The sequence below is a fragment of the Aulonocara stuartgranti genome, assembly GCF_965226115.1.
Source record: "Aulonocara stuartgranti genome assembly, chromosome: 11".
In the NCBI taxonomy this organism is placed as follows: domain Eukaryota; kingdom Metazoa; phylum Chordata; class Actinopteri; order Cichliformes; family Cichlidae; genus Aulonocara; species Aulonocara stuartgranti.
The window spans coordinates 14,979,783-15,003,848 of NC_138947.1; the positions used below are offsets into that span (position 1 = coordinate 14,979,783).

At 43.5% G+C, this 24,066-nt stretch overlaps 2 protein-coding genes across 5 annotated transcripts in view; one reads left to right on the forward strand and one right to left on the reverse strand.

The window, feature by feature from the left end:
• The window catches only part of chd4b (chromodomain helicase DNA binding protein 4b), a 27,002-nt gene extending 15,765 nt beyond the window's left edge, over window positions 1-11,237 (reverse strand). For 2 of the 4 annotated variants that reach the window (XM_082550775.1, XM_082550772.1), the window contains exons 1-20: window positions 10,404-10,751; window positions 9,874-10,096; window positions 9,283-9,407; window positions 7,807-8,061; window positions 7,583-7,698; window positions 7,361-7,460; window positions 7,060-7,270; window positions 6,845-6,966; window positions 6,587-6,710; window positions 6,255-6,427; window positions 5,485-5,730; window positions 5,110-5,313; window positions 4,798-5,009; window positions 2,355-2,486; window positions 2,012-2,111; window positions 1,703-1,894; window positions 1,133-1,333; window positions 600-737; window positions 312-433; window positions 29-202 (exon numbers count right to left, since the gene is read on the reverse strand). In XM_082550775.1, the coding sequence (XP_082406901.1) occupies window positions 29-202; window positions 312-433; window positions 600-737; window positions 1,133-1,333; window positions 1,703-1,894; window positions 2,012-2,111; window positions 2,355-2,486; window positions 4,798-5,009; window positions 5,110-5,313; window positions 5,485-5,730; window positions 6,255-6,427; window positions 6,587-6,710; window positions 6,845-6,966; window positions 7,060-7,270; window positions 7,361-7,460; window positions 7,583-7,698; window positions 7,807-8,061; window positions 9,283-9,407; window positions 9,874-9,937 (3,011 nt within the window). In that variant the 5' untranslated portion in view covers window positions 9,938-10,096; window positions 10,404-10,751. Of the gene's footprint in view, window positions 1-28; window positions 203-311; window positions 434-599; window positions 738-1,132; window positions 1,334-1,702; window positions 1,895-2,011; window positions 2,112-2,354; window positions 2,487-4,797; window positions 5,010-5,109; window positions 5,314-5,484; window positions 5,731-6,254; window positions 6,428-6,586; window positions 6,711-6,844; window positions 6,967-7,059; window positions 7,271-7,360; window positions 7,461-7,582; window positions 7,699-7,806; window positions 8,062-9,282; window positions 9,408-9,873; window positions 10,097-10,202; window positions 10,330-10,403; window positions 10,752-11,062 lie in introns of those variants that run through there. The other 2 variants (XM_082550773.1, XM_082550774.1) reach the window with 2 other exon arrangements.
• Window positions 11,049-23,941, forward strand: wnt4b (wingless-type MMTV integration site family, member 4b). Its single transcript, XM_082550779.1, has 12 exons — window positions 11,049-11,139; window positions 12,577-12,658; window positions 19,761-19,857; window positions 19,952-19,994; window positions 20,238-20,465; window positions 20,803-20,956; window positions 21,060-21,144; window positions 21,263-21,394; window positions 21,688-21,830; window positions 21,922-22,062; window positions 22,905-23,067; window positions 23,181-23,941. Exons 5-12 carry the CDS (start codon window positions 20,377-20,379, stop codon window positions 23,348-23,350), a joined length of 1,077 nt encoding a protein of 358 aa, XP_082406905.1. The 5' UTR covers window positions 11,049-11,139; window positions 12,577-12,658; window positions 19,761-19,857; window positions 19,952-19,994; window positions 20,238-20,376; the 3' UTR covers window positions 23,351-23,941.
• Window positions 23,942-24,066: the final 125 nt, after the last annotated feature.

Consider the following 24,066-nt stretch of genomic DNA (forward strand, 5'->3'; position numbering starts at 1 on the left):
AGCTACTGCAAAGTTTTTTATTGCTTACTTTTGCATGGAGCTCAGCTCCACTCGAACAATGAGCTCGGTCTTTGAAGGCATGTGTTTAAATACATCAGCCTTCAGCCTCCTGAGCATGTGTGGTCCCAGCATGTCATGGAGCTTCTTGATCTGGTCCTCTTTTGCGATGTCCGCAAACTCTTCCAGAAACCCTTCGAGATTACTGCATGAAAAAAAAAATTAAAAAGCCACATGAATCACAGTGGATGTCATCACTGTATCTGCAGTACAGCTACATCTGCTGTAGCCCTGCGCTGTGTGCAGGTACTGACTTGAATCTCTCTGGGGTTAAAAAGTTCAGCAAATGGAAGAGCTCCTCCAGGTTGTTCTGAAGTGGAGTGCCTGTAAGCAGCAGCTTGTGTTGCAGCGGGTAGTTGTTCAACACTCTGAAGAACTGAGAGAAAGACAGAAAACATACAGTACAAACCTGGGCACTGGAGCCAAGAAAATTACACCACTAAACTGTTATGTCCAGCATTGTGTGTCCAGTGATGAAGGGTCACCAACATACTTTGGTTTTTGTAAAAGAAAAAGAAAAGAAAAAAAGCCTTTGTTGTTACCTTGGACTGGTTGTTCTTCAGTCTGTGTGCCTCATCTACAACCAGACATGCCCATTCAATGGAGCCCAGCACAGCCTGGTCAATGGTGATCAATTCATAGGATGTCAGCAGAACATGGAACTTGACTGGTGAGTCTTTCTGTAATATGCAGAAAAAAGTGCTTTTTAGTTAAGCTGCAAAACTGGGAAATAAGTGGAAACGATTACAAATATTACAGCTGCAAGTGCTGCAACTAAAGCTGGCTCTGACTGGCTGATCCCAGAATGCCTACAATGCCCACAATGCCTTCCGAATCATGTGACAACCCCCTTGGCTTTCGTACTTGCACTTCGCTGTTCCACTTGAACAATGTATTGTTGTTGCAGTTAGCAATTAACCTATCGTTCACTCAAAAGGCGTGATGGGTGCTTCGACTTACGAAAAGTTTCGACTTACGAAAGACCCTCGGGAACGAATTAATTTCATAAGTCGGGGTTCCACTGTACTTCAAAGCCACTACACTCTGAAATAACAGTTTGTTTTTTTTTACTTACCTTCATCTTGGACGCCTTTTTTCCTCCTCTGATGGCGTTTCCCTCAAAGGAGAACTCATTCTCTCTAATAACAGCCCTGCTGTCTTTATCCCCTATATAGGTGACCACATACATGTCAGGAGCCCACATCTCAAACTCCCTCTCCCAGTTAATGATGGTGGACAGAGGAGCGCTGACAAGGAAGGGGCCTTTGGAGTGACCCTGTACCAATGGAGAACAGAGTTAGAATACATTAACATGCAAAGATGATTCATAATTTAATATCAGATAAATTACACAACTGCATTTGTCTTGCCCTGCCTTTAGGATCGAGCTCCTTACTTGGAATTCATCCCCTTTAATGGGCAGAGTTACTGTGTGTCACATGTCTGCAACCCCAACCACTAACACTGACTGACAGGGGAGGGCAGACTGGACAAAACAGCGTCAGTTAGCATATACAAGTCTTACTAAAGATAAAACAGTACAGCATTAGCCTTATAAATCAAATATTATCAGGTACTGTGTTGTACTTTTAACTGTTAAAACAAGCTTAATGCATTCATATTTATAAAATAAACAGCCCCTTACCTCCTTGTACAATGAGTAGAGGAAGACAGCTGTCTGAACGGTCTTGCCCAAACCCATCTCGTCAGCCAGGATTGTGTCAGTGGCTTGAGCCCAAGAAAACCTGAGCCAGTTCAAACCTTCCAGCTGGTAGGGATGCAGAGTTCCTCCTGTGCTGTCCAGATAGTCAGGCTGACGGTCAAACTTGATGGTGGGCTGGAAAGGAAAAAATAAAATTGCTGACCCGATCTGAGGAGCGAGCTTTTACACGGTCATCAATAATCCATCAGAATAAAGCAATTTAAGAAAAAGGTTGTATTTTGGTGCACGTACATCTACAACTGGATTAGCAGGCGGTCGCTCTGCCTTCTTCACTTTGACTGTCTTTTTCAGCTTCTTGCCAGGTCTGCCTTCCTCACCCATCATCAACTCTCTGATACACAGAGTAGGGAAAAAAAAAGGTAAGACTGACTAATTTATTCACTGTTTTTTAATGTAAACAGGAAAAAAAAGACATCAAACTGCCACAAATATCTCTATATGGCACCTAATTTACGTCCTAGAAAAGGAGTAGAATTAATTTTACAATTATTTGATCTTACCCTACTTTAAGATATCAACAGTCCTTGCACAACCTGAGCAAACAGCTTCTGACACTTAGTACACTACTGCATACCTGTGATTCCAGTAAGTCTGTTTGTAGGGGTCATACTCTGGAATGTCCATGTCTTCACTCTCCCAGGTGGACTGATCATATGGCAGATCTCTCCACTTGATCAGGTAATGCACATTATTCTTTTTATCAACACTATCAGGATAAAACAGACAGAAGATATTCTGTTGTGATAAAATGGTATACCTAAATGCTTCTGTTAAAGTGTTTCTTTTACAAGGTGACATTACTGGCTTCAAGATACTTCAATATGTGGAATCGATCCCTCTCATTCACTCTTCCTCTTATATTTCCTCTTACTACTCCAAACTTGGATACTTTGTCACCCTAACCCTTTATTGACAAAATAACCACAAAGAAACAACCAAACACCTAGTGACAAACATTCAGCATTACTCCTGCACAAGCATAAGCAACTGTGCACTGTGAATCGACACTGTGCACTGTGTTGTCATTGTGGTTTGTTATCACAAGTAGACAAAGGCCGTACACAGCATGAGAAAAAACAAATGAGAAAGGCATTGTGTTCTACTCTGAGTCCATGCTATGCATGCACATACAGTGGGGCAAAAAAGTATTTAGTCAGCCACCGATTGTGCAAGTTCCCCCACTTAAAATGATGACAGAGGTCAGTAATTTGCACCAGAGGTACACTTCAACTGTGAGAGACAGAATGTGAAAAAAAAATCCATGAATCCACATGGTAGGATTTGTAAAGAATTTATTTGTAAATCAGGGTGGAAAATAAGTATTTGGTCAATAACAAAAATACAACTCAATACTTTGTAACATAACCTTTGTTGGCAATAACAGAGGTCAAACGTTTACTATAGGTCTTTACCAGGTTTGCACACACAGTAGCTGGTATTTTGGCCCATTCCTCCATGCAGATCTTCTCGAGAGCAGTGATGTTTTGGGGCTGTCGCCGAGCAACACGGACTTTCAACTCCCGCCACAGATTTTCTATGGGGTTGAGGTCTGGAGACTGGCTAGGCCACTCCAGGACTTTCAAATGCTTCTTACGGAGCCACTCCTTTGTTGCCCGGGCGGTGTGTTTTGGATCATTGTCATGTTGGAAGACCCAGCCTCGTTTCATCTTCAAAGTTCTCACTGATGGAAGGAGGTTTTGGCTCAAAATCTCACGATACATGGCCCCATTCATTCTGTCCTTAACACGGATCAGTCGTCCTGTCCCCTTGGCAGAAAAACAGCCCCATAGCATGATGTTTCCACCCCCATGCTTCACAGTAGGTATGGTGTTCTTGGGATGCAACTCAGTATTCTTCTTCCTCCAAACACGACGAGTTGAGTTTATACCAAAAAGTTCTACTTTGGTTTCATCTGACCACATGACATTCTCCCAATCCTCTGCTGTATCATCCATGTGCTCTCTGGCAAACTTCAGACGGGCCTGGACATGCACTGGCTTCAGCAGCGGAACACGTCTGGCACTGCGGGATTTGATTCCCTGCCGTTGTAGTGTGTTACTGATGGTGACCTTTGTTACTTTGGTCCCCGCTCTCTGCAGGTCATTCACCAGGTCCCCCCGTGTGGTTCTGGGATCTTTGCTCACCGTTCTCATGATCATTTTGACCCCACGGGATGAGATCTTGCGTGGAGCCCCAGATCGAGGGAGATTATCAGTGGTCTTGTATGTCTTCCATTTTCTGATGATTGCTCCCACAGTTGATTTTTTCACACCAAGCTGCTTGCCTATTGTAGATTCACTCTTCCCAGTCTGGTGCAGGTCTACAATACTTTTCCTGGTGTCCTTCGAAAGCTCTTTGGTCTTGGCCATGGCGGAGTTTGGAGTCTGACTGTTTGAGGCTGTGGACAGGTGTCTTTTATACAGATGATGAGTTCAAACAGGTGCCATTCATACAGGTAACGAGTGGGGGACAGAAAAGCTTCTTACAGAAGAAGTTACAGGTCTGTGAGAGCCAGAGATTTTCCTTGTTTGAGGTGACCAAATACTTATTTTCCACCCTAATTTACGAATAAATCCTTTACAAATCCTACCATGTGGATTCATGGATTTTTTTTTTCACATTCTGTCTCTCACAGTTGAAGTGTACCTCTGGTGCAAATTACTGACCTCTGTCATCATTTTAGGTGGGGGAACTTGCACAATCGGTGGCTGACTAAATACTTTTTTGCCCCACTGTATAGCACGAGAGCGGCTGTCGTCTTCACCTTATGTGCACAGTGATGCTGTATTTATAGAATAATGTTCATTAAACATTAATGTTTTACTTTGAACTGAACTCCTTCCTGACACTCCACACACACAAAGCATACAGAATACAAATGATATGCATGCATTAAAACAGCAATGCTAATTCAGTTTGAGGTCTCCACTCAGCAAACTGTATTTACTTTGTTAACTTACTTTTATTGTTTCTTGCTTCGAAACCTGCTTAGTGTTCTTGTTTCATTTGTATCCTACCTGTGGTTAAGGACGCGGTGGATCATCAGCCACTCCATCTTAACTCCATAGCGGCTAAACTCCTCCTCCATGTGGACAAAGAGTGGATCTTTGTTCTTCCTCTTCGTGCTTTTGTCATCGTCACCCTCGCCTCCAAAGTCAGCAGGCGGCGGTTCATCCATGTCAGTCTTCCTTTGGTAGTTGCGGAACATCACTTGGCAGTTCAGCTCCAACTGGGCGAGAGTAAACAAGGGGGTGTCATGTGCTGAGTATGTTACAAAAAGGAAAAAATAAAACCTCATTCTCATCTACAGGTGGATGCAATGGTAGTACCTGTAGCTCCTGCACCCAGGAGCAGTGCCAGTACGACATGTTGCACCACTTGACAAAGAACTCCCTCTCTCTACGGCCTGCCAGAGGTGGTGGGTCAGGAGCATCAGCAGGCAGATCAGCAGGCCGGGGTACGGGCATAGGGGCTGGTGCTTCTCCCCAGCGCCATGTTAAAACCTTCTGCACTTTTCCCTTCATCGGTGGACACTGTGAGAAAGTGTGGATGGCAGAGGAAATTGTTATCTAAAATGCTGCAGGTAAACTTATGCACATCAAGAGAAAAGGCTCTTTATCTCCAGTGCAACTTGGAATTTGTAATCCACATGCACGCCCACGTGAGCACGCGCAGTCTCGTATGCACCAGTGCTCAGTGCTCACCTTGCAGCGGGGGCAGATCCATTCTCCATTGGGGATCTCGGGGAGAGGAGGGTTGAGGCAGTGGATGTGGTAGGAGGAGGGGCAGGTGTCACAGCAAAGCAGCTCTCCCCCGTCCTTACACACACGGCAGAACTCAATGTGGTGGTCGTCTTCCTCCTCCATCCCTTCATCCCTCCTGTCGTCATCGTCCTCACCTTCGGCCTCGGACAGATCATCCCTGGCTTCCCACTGGATTCCCTCCTTCTCCTGGTGGCAGAATTACAGACAGAAGGAGGAGGTGTGCACGCGGGGGAAGAGGAAGGGGGGTTGGGGGGTGAGGGCAGACAGGCAGGGAAGGTATGCGGAACGAAGTGAAAGAAAAAAAGGGAGGGGTGTGTGTATGCGTGGGGGGGATTGAAGAGCGCCGAGGGGTGGGGAGGGAGGGTGGTGTGCATTGCGTGCGTGTGGAGCAGTCAGAGGAAGGGAGGGAGGCAGGCAGGGGAGGGCCGAGAAGAGGAAATGGAGGATGGGTGAGATGTGTGGTGGGGAGCAGGAGAGGATTGACGGGAACATGAGCAAAATGGTTGTTGGGGTGGGGGGAGAAAGGGACAAAGAGAAATGGAGAACACTACAGTCAACCCTGCTGCCAGTGCAACTTCCACACAAAATATTTTAACATCCATGTTTCATGCAATTTTTGCCCTCCTGATTCAAACTTTGAAAATCAGGCGCATTTGCTCTAACAGTCTGCCGTGCACATCTCTCAGAGGATTCAGGGTTCCAGTACTCACACAGTGCGGGCAGCTCCACTTGCCCTCAGGTGCCTTCTCCATGTCAGGGTCCAGACAGACCATGTGATAAGCCCTCGGACAGGTGTCACACAAAATGATCTCTCCTCCCTGCTGACACACCTCACAGTAATCCTGGTGGTCTGTCTCATAGCCGTCACCATCTTCTGTCTCGACTGAGAAAAGACAGAAAAGTAGCAGGAAAAAATAGGTATCAGCCTTCACTTCAGCCTTGACTTTGCTCTTGTTAAACAAGCCACCTACATTACACACATTTCTTTTCTTCATGGAAATGCTGATATAATATCACACTTTTATTTCAGTATGTTTCCAACCTTTTTTCTTTTTCTTTGCACTTTTGGGCTTCTTCTTAGGACGACTGCTGCGGCTGGAGCCATCTGACACTGAGAAGCTCCCATCATCAAAGTCGCTGTCAACATCAGGTTCGTCCTCATCGCTCTAATGAAATCAACAAGCGAAGGGAAAAGATTGATATGAGTACCTTGTTTCATTTCATCACATCATCAGTATTTGGATCCCAGTGATTAAATATGCAGAAATAAAGTCACTGTGTGCCAATTTTAATAACTCACAGAGGAGCGCTTCCTCTTGCTGTTGAGGCCTCCAAGTTTAATTTTGAGTGGAGCCACCTTCTTAGGTTTTGGTTTCGGTGGAGGCTTAGATGTGGGCTTCGACCTCCTACGAGCATTGGGACCTCAAGAGAAGAGAAGATATAAATTTATTTAAAACAGCCAAAATCTTAATTCTGTATACACTTCATAAAGTCATAAACTCTGTCCTATTTTACCTTTGCCCTCTTTGGTCTTGGCCTTGCGGAGAGGAGGTGCTGGGGCTGCTGGGGGTGCAGTAGGCGCTGGAGCAGCAGCAGGAGTTGAAACAGGTGGAGTCAATGTAGCAGGAGCGGTATCTGCCCCGCTCTCTGTCCCTGCCACCACCATGTTCTCCACAGCTGTCGCCACATTGGCAGCTGCCAGGGCTGCATTAGCAGTGGCACAACCCTGCGGGGACACAAAAGCACACAGTGAGAACCTCTGCTCTCTAGAAGTGTATAGTATAACAGAAGAACAAAAGGCCTCAATATTTAATACCTTCAGAGGGTTGTTTGTACTGAATTCACGCCACTTGGCCATCATTAAAGTCATCATCTTGGACACAGCAATTTTGGGGTTCTTAGCTGCAATTAATGGCCTAAAAACACAAAGTGGGCAAAACTTTTATACTGTTACATAAATATTTATGCACAAATCTGTAGTCACAGAGTAGATGCAGACTTTACTGTCAAAGCCTAATAATGATGAGGGTGTCTTCACCTGACAAACTGACTGAAGGCCTTGTAGTTGGTGAGGGAGCTGTAGTCTTCCTGAGTAAAGACGTGGTCAATGTCTTTCATACCCCAGGCTTCCAGCAGCTGGGTGGAGCTTTTCGGCTGAGGTGGGAGGAGAGAGTCGAAAAGGACAACGAGGAAGGTTAATGTCACACGTCAGCCCTGCAGTAAGTAAACAAAGTCTGCATGAGGGCCTGAATTAAACTCTACCTGGCAATCATCGTCATCGTCCTCATCATCTTCTGGCTCTGGTTCTTTACGTTTGCTCTTTGAGCTGGACGAGCCTCCTTTCTCTGCCGCCGCACCTCCCTTCTTCTTGTCTTTGGCGGAGCTGGACCGTTTCTTCTTTTTCCTCCCTGGTGCATAATCACTTCCTTCACTCTCTGACCGCATACCTCCCTCATCAGCATCCCTCTCTGCTGCCTCCACTCCAAGCAGGTGCTCTGGGGAGCTGACTGGCAACTCCTGTAAGATAAAGAACCACACTGCTGGGTTTTATGTATAACACAGAAATTAGACGCTAAAATTACATCTTTCTTTGTCTTGTTTCTTGTAAAGGTCCTGGCACTCTATTAGGCTTGGGGAATGAAAAGACACTGGGCTGTCATTCACAGCGCTGCTATGGTCAACATATGACTCATCACTAATTTCAGAAGAAGCAAAAACAGTCAGTTGCTTCATCTATTGTTCAGTTGACACAGAACGGGTCTTTTTATTTATTTTTCAGCAAAAATGCTAAATATTTCCTGATTTTAATATTTGTTTTCCCCGTTTTATGTGAGTGGTAATTAAATATATATTGTAGACAATGTGTTTTAAATGCACTGACCTGGCCTATGGAAAATTATACATTTGCTAGTAATTGGTTCATTATACATTAATTGATTTGACCTCTTCTTCGTTCAGCTGCTCTCTTTAAGGGCCACTACAGTGGATCACCTGCCTCCATCTCACCCTATCCCTCCCTATTACCCTCCTCTGTCACAACAAACCCTCCTTTACTGCATCCATGAATCTTCTCTGAGGTCTTACTCTTTTTCTCCTGCCTGCCATCTCCATCTTTAACATCCTTTTCCCAATACATTCACTATCCCTCCTCTGCACTTATCCTAACCATTTCAGCCTTGCCTCTCTGACTCTGTCTCCACAACTGCTTAAATTTATAATAAAAGTGCTACACCCTTATTTCAGGGTATTTGGGTCTTGGTTTCCCATCTCATGAAATCACTGTTTGCAACACATCCACCTATAGTTAAGTTGATTTTGTTTAGATTTTTACTTGTTCAGCTCCTGTATGTTAATTAATTTTCCTATTAAAACTTAAATCCTTTCTTTGAGTGCCTTATTTAGCTATTTTGTTTTCCATATTGCATTTTACCAAGCGATTATACTTTACTACTTTATTTAAACCTAGGCTGCACTTTCCTATTGAATCTTGTCAACTTTTTCCAAATAAAATCGACACTATTTTGTATTAAATACACCCTACATCCATGCAGGTTTTTTCACAACTTCGCAGAAAGAATTACTTTTGGTTGTTTTATGCATGTGCAGTAAAATCAAAAGCAGAACAGCATCTGTTGTGCTGACAGAAATGTTTACAGAGACAAATCTGTCACAATCTTTAAAAAAATGAAAAGAAAAGAGGATTCCCTCAGTCACAGGCTTAAACTTTGTGCAACTCACCTCTCGGATCGGTCTCTGCCGCTTGCTGCTCCTATTCTCTCGGCTGCTCTTCTTGGCTTTCTTCTTCTTCTTGGACTTTGGTACCTCTTCTACGTCAGACACAGCATCCTCCGGCTCGTCCTCATCTGCCGGCGACACGCTTTCATTAGAGACACAGTGCATGCACACGCACACACACACACACACACACGGACAGGAGCACCACCGCTGCAGGCCGAAGGGAGAAAACAGGAGACCGCGCACTGGCACACGTCCGTGCACGCACGCAGACACACACAAGGCGAAAGCCACAAAAGCGCAGGTTGAAACTTGTCCGTTTTCTGTGTTTGAAACTTTGACAGCTCACGCCCACGCTCGCGGAGGGACCCGCGAAAGAAGAAGGGGGCCGAAGAGGAAAAGGAGAAACTCTAAACACTTGCTTGCCAAGTTAGCTAACTAATCTATCATGGCGAGTGACGGACGGCCCGGGCAGACTACTCACGGCTAGCTGAAGCTAACATTAGCATCGCGTTGAAGGCGAGCTCAAGTTACGGAGATGGACCTTCTTCTTCGGAGGCTAAAAAAAAATAAATAAATAACAGGCGAGCTTACCGTGAATTAGTGAGTGCTCGTCCGCGGTCCCAAAGTCTTCCCTCTCATCCTCGCTGCACGACATTTTCCCCTGCGTTTTAATTTTATTTCTTGCTGGTCGAATTAATCCCTCCTAAACCTTGCTCCTCGGTCGGCGAGGGAGGAGGGAAAATGACGTGGGACTGGTGGAGAATGAACCGGGGGTGTCCAGGAAGGGAGGGGGTAGTGGTGGTGGTGGTGGGTGCTGGAGAGAAAAATATATATAATAATAATAGCAATAAATGGCATCGGAGGGTAGCTAAGCCTTGCCCGTTTCCTATTATTTACACAGCATCTAATTGTCCACCTGCCTGCTCAAACAAGTTGGATAACTTCATTATCTGTGACATTTATCGGCTGTTGATTTCCAGGTATATTTTTACAATGAACTTCAGCGTGGCATCCGTGGTCACTTCAAATGCACACCGTGAAATCGGACTGTTGAGTTAAAGCGTTGTATGAGAGCAAAGTTGAAGCATTACGAAGCCAATCTCCTAACATTAGAAACTTACAGTAGTGTGCTTGTAGTCCCGGCTCGAGGTGTGCTCTCCCCCCCTCCCCTCTTCCTCTCTCTCTGTCGGTGCGAGAATTGCCACAAATCAGCCTGTTTGTGTGGCAAGGTTCATTCATTAAGCCCGACTAAACGGGTGATGAGGGAAATTCAAAAAACGAGCCGTCAACGACCCCAAAACACGCTGCTCCGTCCCCCTCTTCGCTCTCTCCCCAGCCCTTACAGGCAGCGCTTAGCTAACATCCTCACAAACACACAAAGGGGGCAGACATCCCATAATAATCTCCCCCCCCTCCCACACTCACACAGGACTCTGCATAGTTACCTCGCAACGGACAGACCATAATACTCAAGCCTGTCCCCACCCCCCACCCCTCCACCACCACGCGCGCGCCCGCACGCACACTTCCACACGCACCATGCTCACTGCATGCACTCACACTCCTTCCCCTCTCCACTGGCAGTCCCAGCCCCCTTAGCAACCCCGTTGTCATGGTGACACCCCCCCCCACTCCCTGACAGACCATAATACTCAAGCAGTAGCAGTATACATCCCATAATATACAACTCCTAAAAAGACAAGAAAGAGAACAAAAAAACACTATTGAGCTGGGTCTCCAGGGGAGCGCAAGTCCAATGGTGACAGACCATAATACTCACAGAGCATCCACCTGGTAGTGAGCAGGACTACAAGAAGAAGTCATTTAGCCTTCACTCTTTCCTTTGGATCCATACAGGTAGGCAGCATGCCGACTGTGTTCGGGTCAAACAGGCCTGCTGAGCAGGAAGTGCTGCAGATCTCTGGGCCCCCTGTTCCTGTGGTATCAACACAGGTGGAGAGTACCCAGGGCCACCCCAGTGACAGAGAAGACTGCCATCAGTTCCTCCAGGATTATCTCCTCCATCCACATCACAAACCAGTAGTTATGTACCAGCACAGCAAGGGTTAGAAAGTAATTCCTTCATTAAAAAAAATAAACAAATATTCCCTCCTTAAGTTGAATTTGTGACTTTTACAAAACTTTTTGAGAAGTTTTGTTAAAGTGTATCAACACCCACCCACTAGATCCTTACCTCCACCCTCTGAATATTTGCAGAAATAATGAAAGCCATGATATCCAAGTTTTATAATCTGTTTGTGTTTAGAGAGTGGATTATAGTGTTAATAGTGCTAGTTACATATGTTGCTAAATGCAACTTATGTAACTACCCCTAAAGTAAATGACTGTACTATAAATATAACAGACATATGTTTTAAATGTACAGAGTCCAAAGTAACATTACTTCACTGTGTGAGACTTTACAGGAGGATTAATATATTTTGTGACGAGCTCAGAAAGACACATGCAGAGATCATTTAAAAGTTGTTTCTACTAAAAGTTGTTTCTACTTGGTTTGTATCCAGAAGAATGTTTAAAAACACCCATAGACCTCCATTATTTAAACATCAGCATTGCTTTAGGGAAAAAAAGGAAACCTTTAAATATCAAATGTTACACATTATTCATCCATCCAACCATGGAGACCTCCCTCTCCTCCCAGAACACATCTACTAGCTGTGGGAGCAGTCACCATGGCATTCCCAAGTCAGCTGACAAACATAATCTCTTCAGTGAGGCCTGGGTTTTCTCAAAGATTATAAATTGGAAAGACTCAAAACACCTCACCCATGACACGTCAAGGCAAATGTTATGCATGATGAGACGAATGACCTGTCACTGGAAAAATTATACAAAATACACAATATTGAAAGACTAGTTGTAAAACAGCTAACTGATAATTTGCAGAGGAATGGTTTGTTTGAATAGTTTCGGTCAAGTTTCAGAGCTCATTACAGCACAGAAACAGCTTTAGTGAACGTTACAAATAGGGATGGGTATCGTTTAGGTTTTATCCGATACCAGTGCCAAACCGGTACTTTTGAAACGGTGCCGGTGCTCAAACGGTGCTCAAACCGGTGCTTAAAGAATGGAGAACACAAAATTGGTCCAAAAACCTCTCATGTTCAGCTGGTTTTTTGTAAAAAGATAACAATGTTAGCCTTTTCTGCAGCTATGGGGCATATATGGTATCACTCTTGGCTGGAAGCAGTGCTTAAACAATGGAAAAAACACAAACTTTGTCCAAAACCTCTCATGTTTAACTGTTTTCCACTTTTTCTTTGGTCATTTTAGCCTTTTTGGCCACGGTGAAGGGAGTATCTGAAGGGAGTATCTGCCATCAAACAAGAAGACAGCCGCATGTAGCTATGATGAGGTTTGCTAGTTCACCTTACATGCATTAATGTAATAACGTGGTTAGCCTACTCAACGTAAATTACACACGAACAACATGAAGCTACTCACGCAGAGAAGAACGGCTGCTGCTGCCATCATCATCCGTCATCATTTCTGCTACACTGGCAGGGCTAGGGGCCAGGACTCTACTCTTCGGGGTTTTTGGGGGATATTGCTAACTCCGGTCAGATAACAGGCAACCCACGCACAGTAGATGCGCTTGGTGTGAGGTCTCGCAGCAAGCTATCATATGGCGCATTTCTGGGCTTTTAAAAAAAACGCTATGCGTCGCCAGGTGTTTCATCGGATTCGAGGTGTTACCTCCTTTGACAGTATCACAGTATCAGCTTAAAGCACTTGTTGCAGTGCCATGACCGGTACCCATCCCTAGTTACAAATGATCTTCTCATAGCCTCTGACACTTATCTCTGTGCTTGTCCTGCTTGACCTCAGTGCAATGTTCAATTACAGTGACCATTACAGCAAGTACAGCATGCTGTAGGTATTAGAGGTACTGCGCTGCAGTGGTTTGAGTTATCTATCTATCTAATAGACTTAAATTTGTTCATGTAAATAGAGAGTCCTCTTCACACATTTAGGTTAATTATGGCGTTCCACAGGGTTCTGTGCTAGAACCAGTTCCATTTGCATTACACATGCTTCCCTTAGGCAGTATCATTAGAAGGCATAGCACACGTTTTCACTGCTATGTAGATGACACCCAACTTATCCATCTATGAAGCCAGATAACACACACCAATTAGTTAAACTGCAGGAATGTCTTAAAGACATAAAGACCTGGATGACCTCAATTTTTCAGCTTCTAAATTCTGATGAAACTGATGTTATTGTAGTCGGGCCTAAAAATCCTAGATATGTGGTATTTTACCAGATGCTTACTCTGGATGGTATTACCTTGGCTTCCAATAACACTGTAAGAAATCTTCGTGTCATTTGTGACCAGGATATGTCCTTCAAAGCACGTATTAATAAATAAAACATCCTGTCTCAGAGTGACACTAAAAAACTAGTTCATGCATTTATGACTTTTAGGCTGGACTTTTTCTGATAATTCTTTATTATCAGGATGGCCTAAAAACTCCCTAGAAAGCCTTCGGTTGATTCAAAATGCTGCAGTGAGAGTACTGACAGGGACTAGAAAGAGAGAGCATATTTGTTTACTGGCTTCCCTTCATTGGCTCCCTGTTAAATCCAGAATTCAATTTAAAATCTTGCTCCTCACATACAAGGTATTAAATAATCAGTCCCCATCTTATATTAATGACCTGACAGTACCATATCACCCCATTAGAGCACTTTGCTCTCAGCCCGCAGGCTTACCTGTGGTTCCTGGAGTACAATGGGAGGCAGAGCTTTCAGCATTCAGGCCCCTGTTCTGTGGAGCCAGCTTCCAGCTCGGATTCACCCTCTCTGCTTTTAAGATTAGGTTTAAAACTTTCATTTTTGATAAAGTGTATAGTTAGGGTTGGATCAGGTGACCCTGATTCCCATGATGCACTGAATGTTTCTTCTTCAGTCACTTTTTACACTCACATTTTTGGTTCTTTATATCTGTGTTTATACATCTCACTGCATTTAATTTTTAGTTATTACTCATCTCTGGCTCTCTTCCGGTCGTGGCAGGTCCCTGAACCTGGTCCTGCTAGAGGTTTCTTCCTGTTAAAAGGGAGTTTTTCCTTCCCACTGCTGCCAAAGCGCTTGCTCATTGGGGTCATATGATTGTTGGGTTTTTCTCCAATTTCTCTGTATTATTGTAGCATCTTTACCTTGTAATATAAAGCACCTTGCCACAACCGTTTTAGTGATTTGGCAGTATATAAATAAAACTGGATTGACTTGAATTATTAGAAAAGGGCCTGGGTGTTGAAACAAATAAAAAATTAACAGCACATTTCCACCACAAAAAAACAATAACTTAAAAGAGAAGTAAAATCAGGGGTGCACAGTGATGCAATGGATATTACTGTCCTGGGTCCTGAGCTTGAATCCATTGATTGGCTGGGGCCTTCTGTGCGGCGCATGCATGTTCTTCCTGTCTGGCCTGTGCGGGTTTCCTCTGTCCCACAGTCCACAAAATATGCATGTTGACTAAATTGTTTCCAGTGCTTCTCTTTCTTTCTGTCTTTGTGTTGGCCTTGTGATAGACTGACCCATCTGGTGTACCCCAACCCTCATCCCACAGCCCTGAATTGGGTAAGAAGAAGAAAACAGATGGATCGAAAAATGAAATCAGGCCTGACTAAAACCTTCTCCCAGCTGGGTTTGCTTGGTTCAGTAATTCTGAAGTAAAATTACCTGAATGTGCAAATAAGAGCTCAGGATGAGCCACATGTGAGTTTGATCGAGTACAGATTTATTGATACACTACAAGAGAGCCACACTCAGCATTTCAATCACAGTGATTCAGTTTTGATTATGTACACAAATGATGGCCATTATCATACGTAGAGTTCCTAAATTAGACTGTTATTAGTGGGTTCATTACAACTCGACTGCAACACATCTGTCTCCCATCTGGTCATCTACTTTCAAGAGCCAACAGATTTGCAAGTACACACATATCTTGTATCTTGTGTAGTAAAGTGTCAGTCGAAAGGAAGTGCTAAAATGACGCAAAAATTTCCTCGTTGTGGGATTAATAAAGACCTATCTTATCTTATCTTATCTTATCTTAAAATTGATTCATAAAAAACATGCACACTGCTGCTGCCTTCAGGTTCTGTCTGGAGTAAATACAACCAGAGCTTCAGCACATCCAAAACCATCGCAGCAATAATCATGATAGATTTTATATATATGTAAGCTGCAGGTACCAAAGATAATATGTAATACAAAAGCAAAAGTACCAAATAAGTTAACTAAAATGTGTCTGCTTCAGCAGCACACTCCTCTGCTAAATTCAGCTCCCTGTTGTGGCTTCACTGATTGATTTCTAAAACTTATTATTTTAAAAAAGAAATAAATGAAAATGGATGCTTTTAGCTGCTCAGTGGGGTCTCTTCATTTCTGAGTGGCTTCCCAAAGTAAAATCCCTTTAATGTTAAGTCCAATTTCAAAAGTTTGAACTCATAAACGAGTTTAGAAGGAGCAATCGAAGGCCACATGGCGTCTAATCAGGCTCCAAAGATTTACTCATTCACCATGAGAAATGCTCATTTCTACTACTCTGAAGAGCACTTTGTAATCACACTGAATCAGATTTGCGTACAGTTTAAGCATCATATTCCTCTGTCACACACAGACATATGCTTGCACACACACACATACTTTGCCTACTAGCTGCAGCAGTTTAGCATTCAGTCAGGTGTTTTGTGCAACGTTCACCTCAGTGTGTTTGATATCTGACAGACATTTTATGCCAATTTTGGCAGCATTTGGCTTGTTATGACTAGCTCACTTTGCAGGCTGCTGCTCTGCTCATTATGGCATAAGACATGTTACTATTTAGACTGTCAGCCATGGATAACTAAACTGTAATTATGCGTTGCATTTTAATTGGATTTCCTGCCCATTAACTTACTGTATTTCTTTACTTTTCACAGAGATCTATGTGTTTCATTTCATTGGGGGAAAAAATTACATAGTTTACATTAACACTATTATTTTTTTCACTGCTAAATAGGCATGTGATTAATATTTTATTCTGCTTTTTATTTGTGGGTCTTGATTATTGATACCTATGTTGCTTTGATTCATAAAAGAAAGATTCCTATGGTATCAGATTCAGATCTCAATGGGCAGGAGCTGCAAAGATGTGAGGCCTTTCTTTACACTCCAGAGGCCACTTTGCAGTATTCCCCACTGTACAGGACATGCAGATCGCATAGCAACAAAGGCCTACGTCTGGTCATTGTCCGTTACTTTTGCTTGAATGCCCCTTACACATGCATGTGCGGGTGCACATGCACTCAAGTGCAACTCCGTCATCTTCAACGCTTCATCTTGCTCCCTCTATCCTATATGCACAGCTGTCCTTCCACCTAAAGCAGGCTGCTACACCCCCCCCACACCACAAACACACGCGCGCACACACACGTACACTCACCGCCATATTTCCATAACATCCATGGGTCGTCCATTCCCTCTGCCCCCTCCCCCCATGTGCACACAGCTCGCCGCCCACTCTGCCACCCCCTCTTCCCTGCCTGACAACACCACCGCCCGCCATCCCATAATATTCATGCACACGCTCCACACACATTCATACACAGCAGTGCGTGCAGTGCTCTTTGTTGGCAGAGATGCCTGAGCAATGTGAGCCTGCTCATGCACAACAGTCATGTTCCTGCCTGATATCTGCATTCAGACTGCTGAGGCAGGTAGCCCTCAACTGCAGGGAAGTAACAAAGCAGATCAAGGAGTGAGAAAAAGGTGATGGGTTACATTTCTGTCTCTTAATGACCTTGGGAGGGGTATGAGGGGAGGGGTATGGGGGGGGGGGGGGGGGGGGCATGTTCGTGAAGTCTAGACTCACCCTGAGGCAGCCCTGTCCGAATGAGGCCAATCATCCATCCCAATGGTAAGAATCAGTGGACAAAGTGAGATCAGTTAAGAGTTGTCTCTCAAAGTCTGCTGCTGTCTCCCACTTTAACAGAGGGAAAGCAACTCATCTCCACATATATGTCATGCTGAAGCTTTAACAAGCATCTCTTTAGGCTTTGCAACCTGGCTACAGTCAATCAGTGTGGGACCATTTCGGAATGATAAAATGTCCACAAAATGGGGGAAAGATAAAGATAAAAAAAAGAGGGCAGGTTATTTACGAGAGAGGGGTGAAGGGACGAGCATAACAGAGGCGCCGGACATGACAGTGGCCAGCTCATCTCCATGGTGTTGCTGTGGGAGACAGCAGAAGACGTCACTTGGAGAAACAGGGGACACAAAGGAGTAATACGACATGTGGAAGACTAAAAAAGGAGGGAAGGGAGCCTCGAAGAGACCTGTCTTTGCTGATACACACAGAGGAAAGTGTGCAAGAGAGATGGGTGACCATTTACTCTGGGTGTCAGGTAGATGGGCCACCAAATCTTAGACGAGGACTCCCAACATTTGAGTCTGCAAATGTTTGGCTTCAGTGACGCACTGACTGATTCAACACATGAGCCTCTAAGATGAGCAAATGGGGTTTCATTAAGTGTCACAAGACTGCGGCACATATGTTAATTTATAGTCTTTGAAGTTAAATTTCAACTTTAAAATCAAGAAAAATTACCATCAGACATCAGTGATGTCAGAATATGTGGAAATCAGGACCTAAATTAAACATTTAAACTCTGAATTTTAAAAAACTGCATTTACCACCATCTGGTTATAGTTAGCTGGTGACGTAGCTGCAAGTTTCACCGTGTAGCTAATTTACCTTTAAAAGTCACGTTGATGCTTCTCACTTACTTTGTTGGACATCAGCTGAATCTCATCATAACAGAGGAAACTGTAATACAAAACTACTTTCTATGCTAACTAGCCTAGATTAGCAGAACAACAGAACCAGATTTCTGGTTTAGGATTCTGGTTGAAGTGGAATTTGTGTGATTATGTGCAATTGAGCTGCATTTAAAGGTCATGTTTTATTCATATCATAATCATATACTGATCGTTTAATACATTTATGAGCTATATTAATTTACGAGTTCTGATGCTCAAGAAAGCTGAAACAGCACATTTACTGACATTTTACTGATCTTGTGACAACCTGATTTTTCTTTTCCCGAGGGAAGCGGGCAACTGAGGAAAAAATATAGGTCAATAAAACTTTATTTTCTTATATCTTTTATAGTTTGACTTAGTAGGCCTTAAAGACCTTACATTATTCAGTAAAAACCATAAATATGGGGAATGAAATAGTCATAATTTACATGCTTCTTCTGGTTGTTTCAGAGTGTTATAAGACTGGAATAGGTCCCAAAAGTAGCTTAAATCTAAAGGAAACACAAATTTTTAAAACACTGAAGGTACATCTGGATTTCTTCCAGTATTGCTATGACTGGTTTGAAGGAGAGAAAGGGAGGGAATACTACAAAATAAAAAATGAAAATATATGCAGTGATAAATATTCTTTAAAAAAAATGCTGTACAGTTTATTTCATGCGCTTGTTTTTCTGTGCTAAACAGCCAACATGCAGTAATCAATAAATTTTTTTTAGGGTATTTCAAATTCTCCAGAAAATCTATGTTCACGTGGATAATTTGATTGAGAATTTGGTCTTCAGTTCATATACCACCAACCTGGTTTATTATTCTTTATTGCTTTTCCCAATCCCCCGTGTGACACTGATCCGCTCTGTCCTCGTGCCCTCCCTTCTTGTGATTTATTTGCCTTAGTTCCAATATTTGTCGGCAGTCTGTTTTCTTCCCCTTGTCTAAATGTCACCTCTTCTTCTAAGACAATATAGGGAGTGAGAGAGAAGGAGAACGAGAGGGCAAATGTGGGGGACATAGAGGAAAAGTAGGGGGGGAGAGCTGGACTCGTAAAATGAGCAACAAAGTTTGGGAAAATTACACATTAGGTAAGACACTTTCTCACATGCGTGTACATATATGTGGAACTGGAAGTGCTGCGTTTCAGTCACTGACAAGAGGATTTTGCAGAAAAGTTTATTGAAACAAACAGGTTGGAGTTGGAGTTCTCATAAGTTTCTCTGATATAAATCATATATATATGTTCATACATGTGTTCAGGCATGTATGCACACAACCACATTTGTGATTTCAGTCCAGGTACCAGCCCAGGCTCAGACTTTAGTTTTCATGCCAGATTAACACAATAGAGGGCATACTTACGCTTGTAATGCTTGCGTAGTAAAACAATGACCCTTTTCCAAACCCTCCTCCTCCTCCCTCAGCATCACTCCACACCCTGGATGTCCTCTCTCTCCCAGCCTCACTCTCTACCTCCTTTATAACCCATCACTCCCAGCTCACTGCCCTCACTCATTCTTGCTTTTTCAACTCGCAATGGACACATTTGTTTTCCCGGGAAAGAACTAACCATAAGATGACACCGTGCTACTGTTTTCCTGACTAATAAAAAAGTGACTTTTATTAGTGTTTCTGGATTTTAGGTTCTTGTTTTTGGGGGTGAATTCAGTTAATCTGGGACTGAAATCGGACATATGGACGTCTTTTTGTGCATCAAGGATGAGTTTGTGAAACAGTCATGTAAGTATGCTTTTTTTTGGCAACAATAGAGAGAAGCTGAAGAGCAGCTTTGGTGAATAAAATTGTGATTCATTTTGAAATTCTGTCCACTCAGTAACAAAAAGAAGAATAACTGGCTATCACAAAAATATCAACTGGTAAGAATCAATTTTAAAACTCTTGCAACCTGAAGGAAATTTCACGAGTATAACACAGTAATTTTGTGGTTTTATTTGCTACAAAATGATAAACTGCATATACAGACTTAACTTCGAACACCAGTAACTTGCATAAACCTTATCATTAGAAAACTAATAAGGAATTTATTGTTTACTTGACCAAAATACCATGCAGAGCATCTCTGCATTCATCGTTAACCTGCTAACTTGTGATTTCAACAGATATGTGGGGATCATCCCCAGACTCTGGACTTTAAACTTAAACGGCAACAAACACACAGACGGACGGAGCGATCACTTCAGCTGTGGACCCAAAGACCCAGCCTGACGCACGGAGACGGACAGACAGACAGACAGTCTGATGCCAACTGTCTCCACTGTCAATCTCACGGCACCACTCCTCCTCCTGTTGCTATGGGCAACCCACCCCACCATGGCAACCAATTGGCTGTAAGTCTAGTGTGTGAAGGAGGATGAGAAAGAGGGAGTTTGTTTGTCATGCTATAACTTTTAAAAGGTGGTGACATGTCACTAAATCTCTTTCAGTCGCTCCCCTCTTTTCTTTGTCTCGCTCCTGGTGACCTTTTCTCTTTTCTCTCTCTCCCTGCCTTCACTGTGCCCTCCGTGTCTTCTTTGCCTGTTTGTCTCCTTGTTTTCATCCTCTCTATTTGTTACCTTTTCATCTTTCTGTCACTCTTTTAAAGGCCCCAGCCTTGTACTTAAATATGCATCTTCCCCCACGTACTTGCTGTGAATCACTCCTCCACCTTCCATTTTTATGTCCCAGCTCCCTGGCGAGGCTGCCCCGTTCCCGGCCTGTGTCTGGTGCTGCCCCATGTGCACGGCTGAGGGGGCTGACCCCAGGCCAGGTGGGGGTGTGCAGAGCACGGGGGGAGGTCATGGAGTCTGTACGCAAGGCAGCAGAGATGGTCATAGAAGAGGTATGAAGCATAACTTCTGAGTGATTTAAATAACAATCACCATTATGTGTGGCAGAGATGGAAACTTTTACATACCTGGTGTGTAACTCGCTGTCCAATTCAGTGCCAGCACCAGTTCAGGAATCGCCGCTGGAATTGTTCCATCACCCCACGTGGGATCAATGTATTTGGCAGAGTGATGAACCAAGGTAGACCCATTACTGGCATGAAGTTAGTGAATTTTCTGAAGAAACCTCGATTCACTGAGCAACATTTATAAATATTCTCTAAAAATAAAGTTGTGTCATGTCTCTGCTGTGGTTTCAGGCACTCGTGAGGCAGCCTTTGTGCACGCTCTGTCCTCAGCAGCTGTGGCGGTTGCGGTGACCCGAGCCTGCACCCGTGGGGAGCTGGAGAGGTGTGGCTGTGACAGGAAGGTCAGGGGGGTCAGCCCGGAGGGTGAGCTTTAACTCTATTCCATGAAAATATAGTGAGTAAATCGACTCTGACTCACACAGAGCATAGAAAGGCTGCTACAGTGCTGATTGTGGGTCTAAAGTATGCAGCAGTAATGTCAGCTGGTAGTTTCCCATCTGCTGTCACATGTAACACACCTGTGCTGTGAGACTGTAGCAGCTGCCCCCTGCCTCACATGAACCAGATGGGATTTTCCATTTAACATCTAACCTTCTTTGACCTTACAAAATCGCAGTAACACAGATCATCTTAATCTAAGCCTCGTTCCACCACAGGTTTCCAGTGGTCAGGGTGCAGTGACAACCTGTCCTATGGTGTGGCTTTCTCTCAGACATTTGTGGATGAACCAGAGCGAGCCAAGGGGCTGTCAGCAGGCCGGCCGCTCATGAACCTCCACAACAACGAGGCGGGTCGAAAGGTTAGCAACATCACCAATGTCCTTACAGATTTCCAAATCCCTGTGTCAATTTACAGAATTTTTTTGTCCTTTATAATTATCTCCTCCTCAGGCCATCCTTCATAACATGCAGGTTGAGTGTAAATGTCACGGTGTGTCTGGGTCCTGTGAGCTGAGGACCTGCTGGAAGGTCATGCCCCCATTCAGGCGTGTGGGCGTTGTGCTCAAGGAACGTTTTGATGGAGCCACAGAGGTAACAGATGATACCTTCTGCTTGTTTTATCTTCCCTAGCTTAATGGGGTGAGCAGACGTCACAACAGCTGAAGTAAATTATTTATCAGAAAAAAACTACAATTTCCGCTGAAACATCTCGAAATGAACATGTTATGCTTTTTCAGCTCCATGTTTGTATTTTTGGACCTTGCTACAGTAGTTTTATATGATTCACATCTCAAAATAAATCTTTATTTATCTTGTTGATTGTTGCAAGCCCTCAGCTCATCATCTCATGAAATATGGGGGTTAAAAGCAATTTAACTTCCCTCCTCTTAAATCAGTTTTTTTCTGATTGGCTGCTCCTTGCAAACAGAAGGTTTAAACATCAAGTTTTGGGGCTACTTTCCTGAAAGCCAGAGCTGTGTGCTCGGGATTACCATATTAACCTTGTAACACCAAGTGCCTCAAATTCTTGAGTTTTAGAGATCTATCGATCATCAGTGTGATTTTTGTCCCCACGGAAACTAAATAATTCGGGCCCAATACATTTTTATGTAGTAAATTGCAAAAAAAAAAATAATGCCAATGTATCAAATATGATTAATTTTTTAAAAATTGTCAGAATGTTCAATAAGCACTCCATTTTCAGAAAAATTGAATTTCCTGGCAATTATTTCATGGTTCAGGCTTTAAAGGGTTAAGGATATTATCTTTGACATCAGAAGTAGCCAAGAGAAGGAAAACAGTCTAAAATAAGCTGTGAGCTTTTGGATCACTTCTGCATAAGCTGACCACATATTTTAAAAACGTTGACCGTGTTTAGTAGTCATTATTATTACAGTATACATTACTGTGTTTTAATGTCACAATCCTCCCAGGTCCGCCTGACACGTATAGGCTCCAGGACAGCCTTGCTCCCCCGAGACTCACAGGTCAAACCCCCTGCTGCCAGAGATCTTGTGTATCTTGCACCCTCCCCAGATTTCTGCCGTCTCGACCCTGAAAATGGTATTCCTGGGACTGCAGGTAGAAGATGTAACGGTAAGATCACCAGGACCACGTCACAGGAAAATAATTCACATAATCCAACTTACCACTCATATCAATTTAGAAAGTGATGTTGCAATGTTTTAAACCAACCCCCCTCCCCCCAGGAACGTCTCGGCTGGCACCAGATGGTTGCGAGCTGGTGTGTTGCGGGCCAGGCTACAAAGCAGGCCGGGCTGAGGTGGTGCAGCGCTGCTCCTGCAAGTTTTCCTGGTGCTGCTCGGTGCGTTGCCAGCAGTGCAAGAATACGGTCACCATTCATACCTGTAGAGTGTAAGAAGTCCTAACAAGGCCTGACCAAATGAGCCCAGATCCTAACCAACCACCAGACAGACACCGCTGGACACAGCGCGGGTTAACTTTGACACCAAATTATCGTAATTATTGTCCAAAGCAGCCTTTCTTTGTCCACGTTTTCCCTTAGAGAAGTGAAACTGCAGTTTGGTTTGATTGTTTTCTTGTAAAAACTGCAAAATTAGAACTAATGTAAAGACAAAGCTCCATCGGGAAGTACAAAAAAAAAAAAGTCTGCTCAGCTTTTAAACTGCTCAAAATATTAAGACAGACAAACTGACAGGCACAGACATGCATACAGGTGTAGCCATGAACACACACAAACACAGCAGTTAATCACACGCTGAACTGACAAAGCTTTTAAAGCAGAGCTTAACCCAAACTAACTCTCAAACACTGAAGATTTCTTTTATCTTGTATTCTGTTATAGGCTAGCACGTCTTTGGACTTGTACTGTATTTATGTCTTCTTTTTGATTCTGGTTTATTTATTTGTATATCAGAGTCTTTGCTGCACTTACTTCCATGTCTTGTGTTTTTGTCCCTCGTCCTTGTATGAAACTGTTCTGTTTCCTGCACAATGAGTGCGTTTAGGTCTTTTTGAGTTTCTAATAAATAGAGTAGTTTATTAAAAAAAAAAATACCAAAGTGCTTCTTTATTGAATGGTACCCTGTGAGACTGTTTGGAACAGAAGTTGTA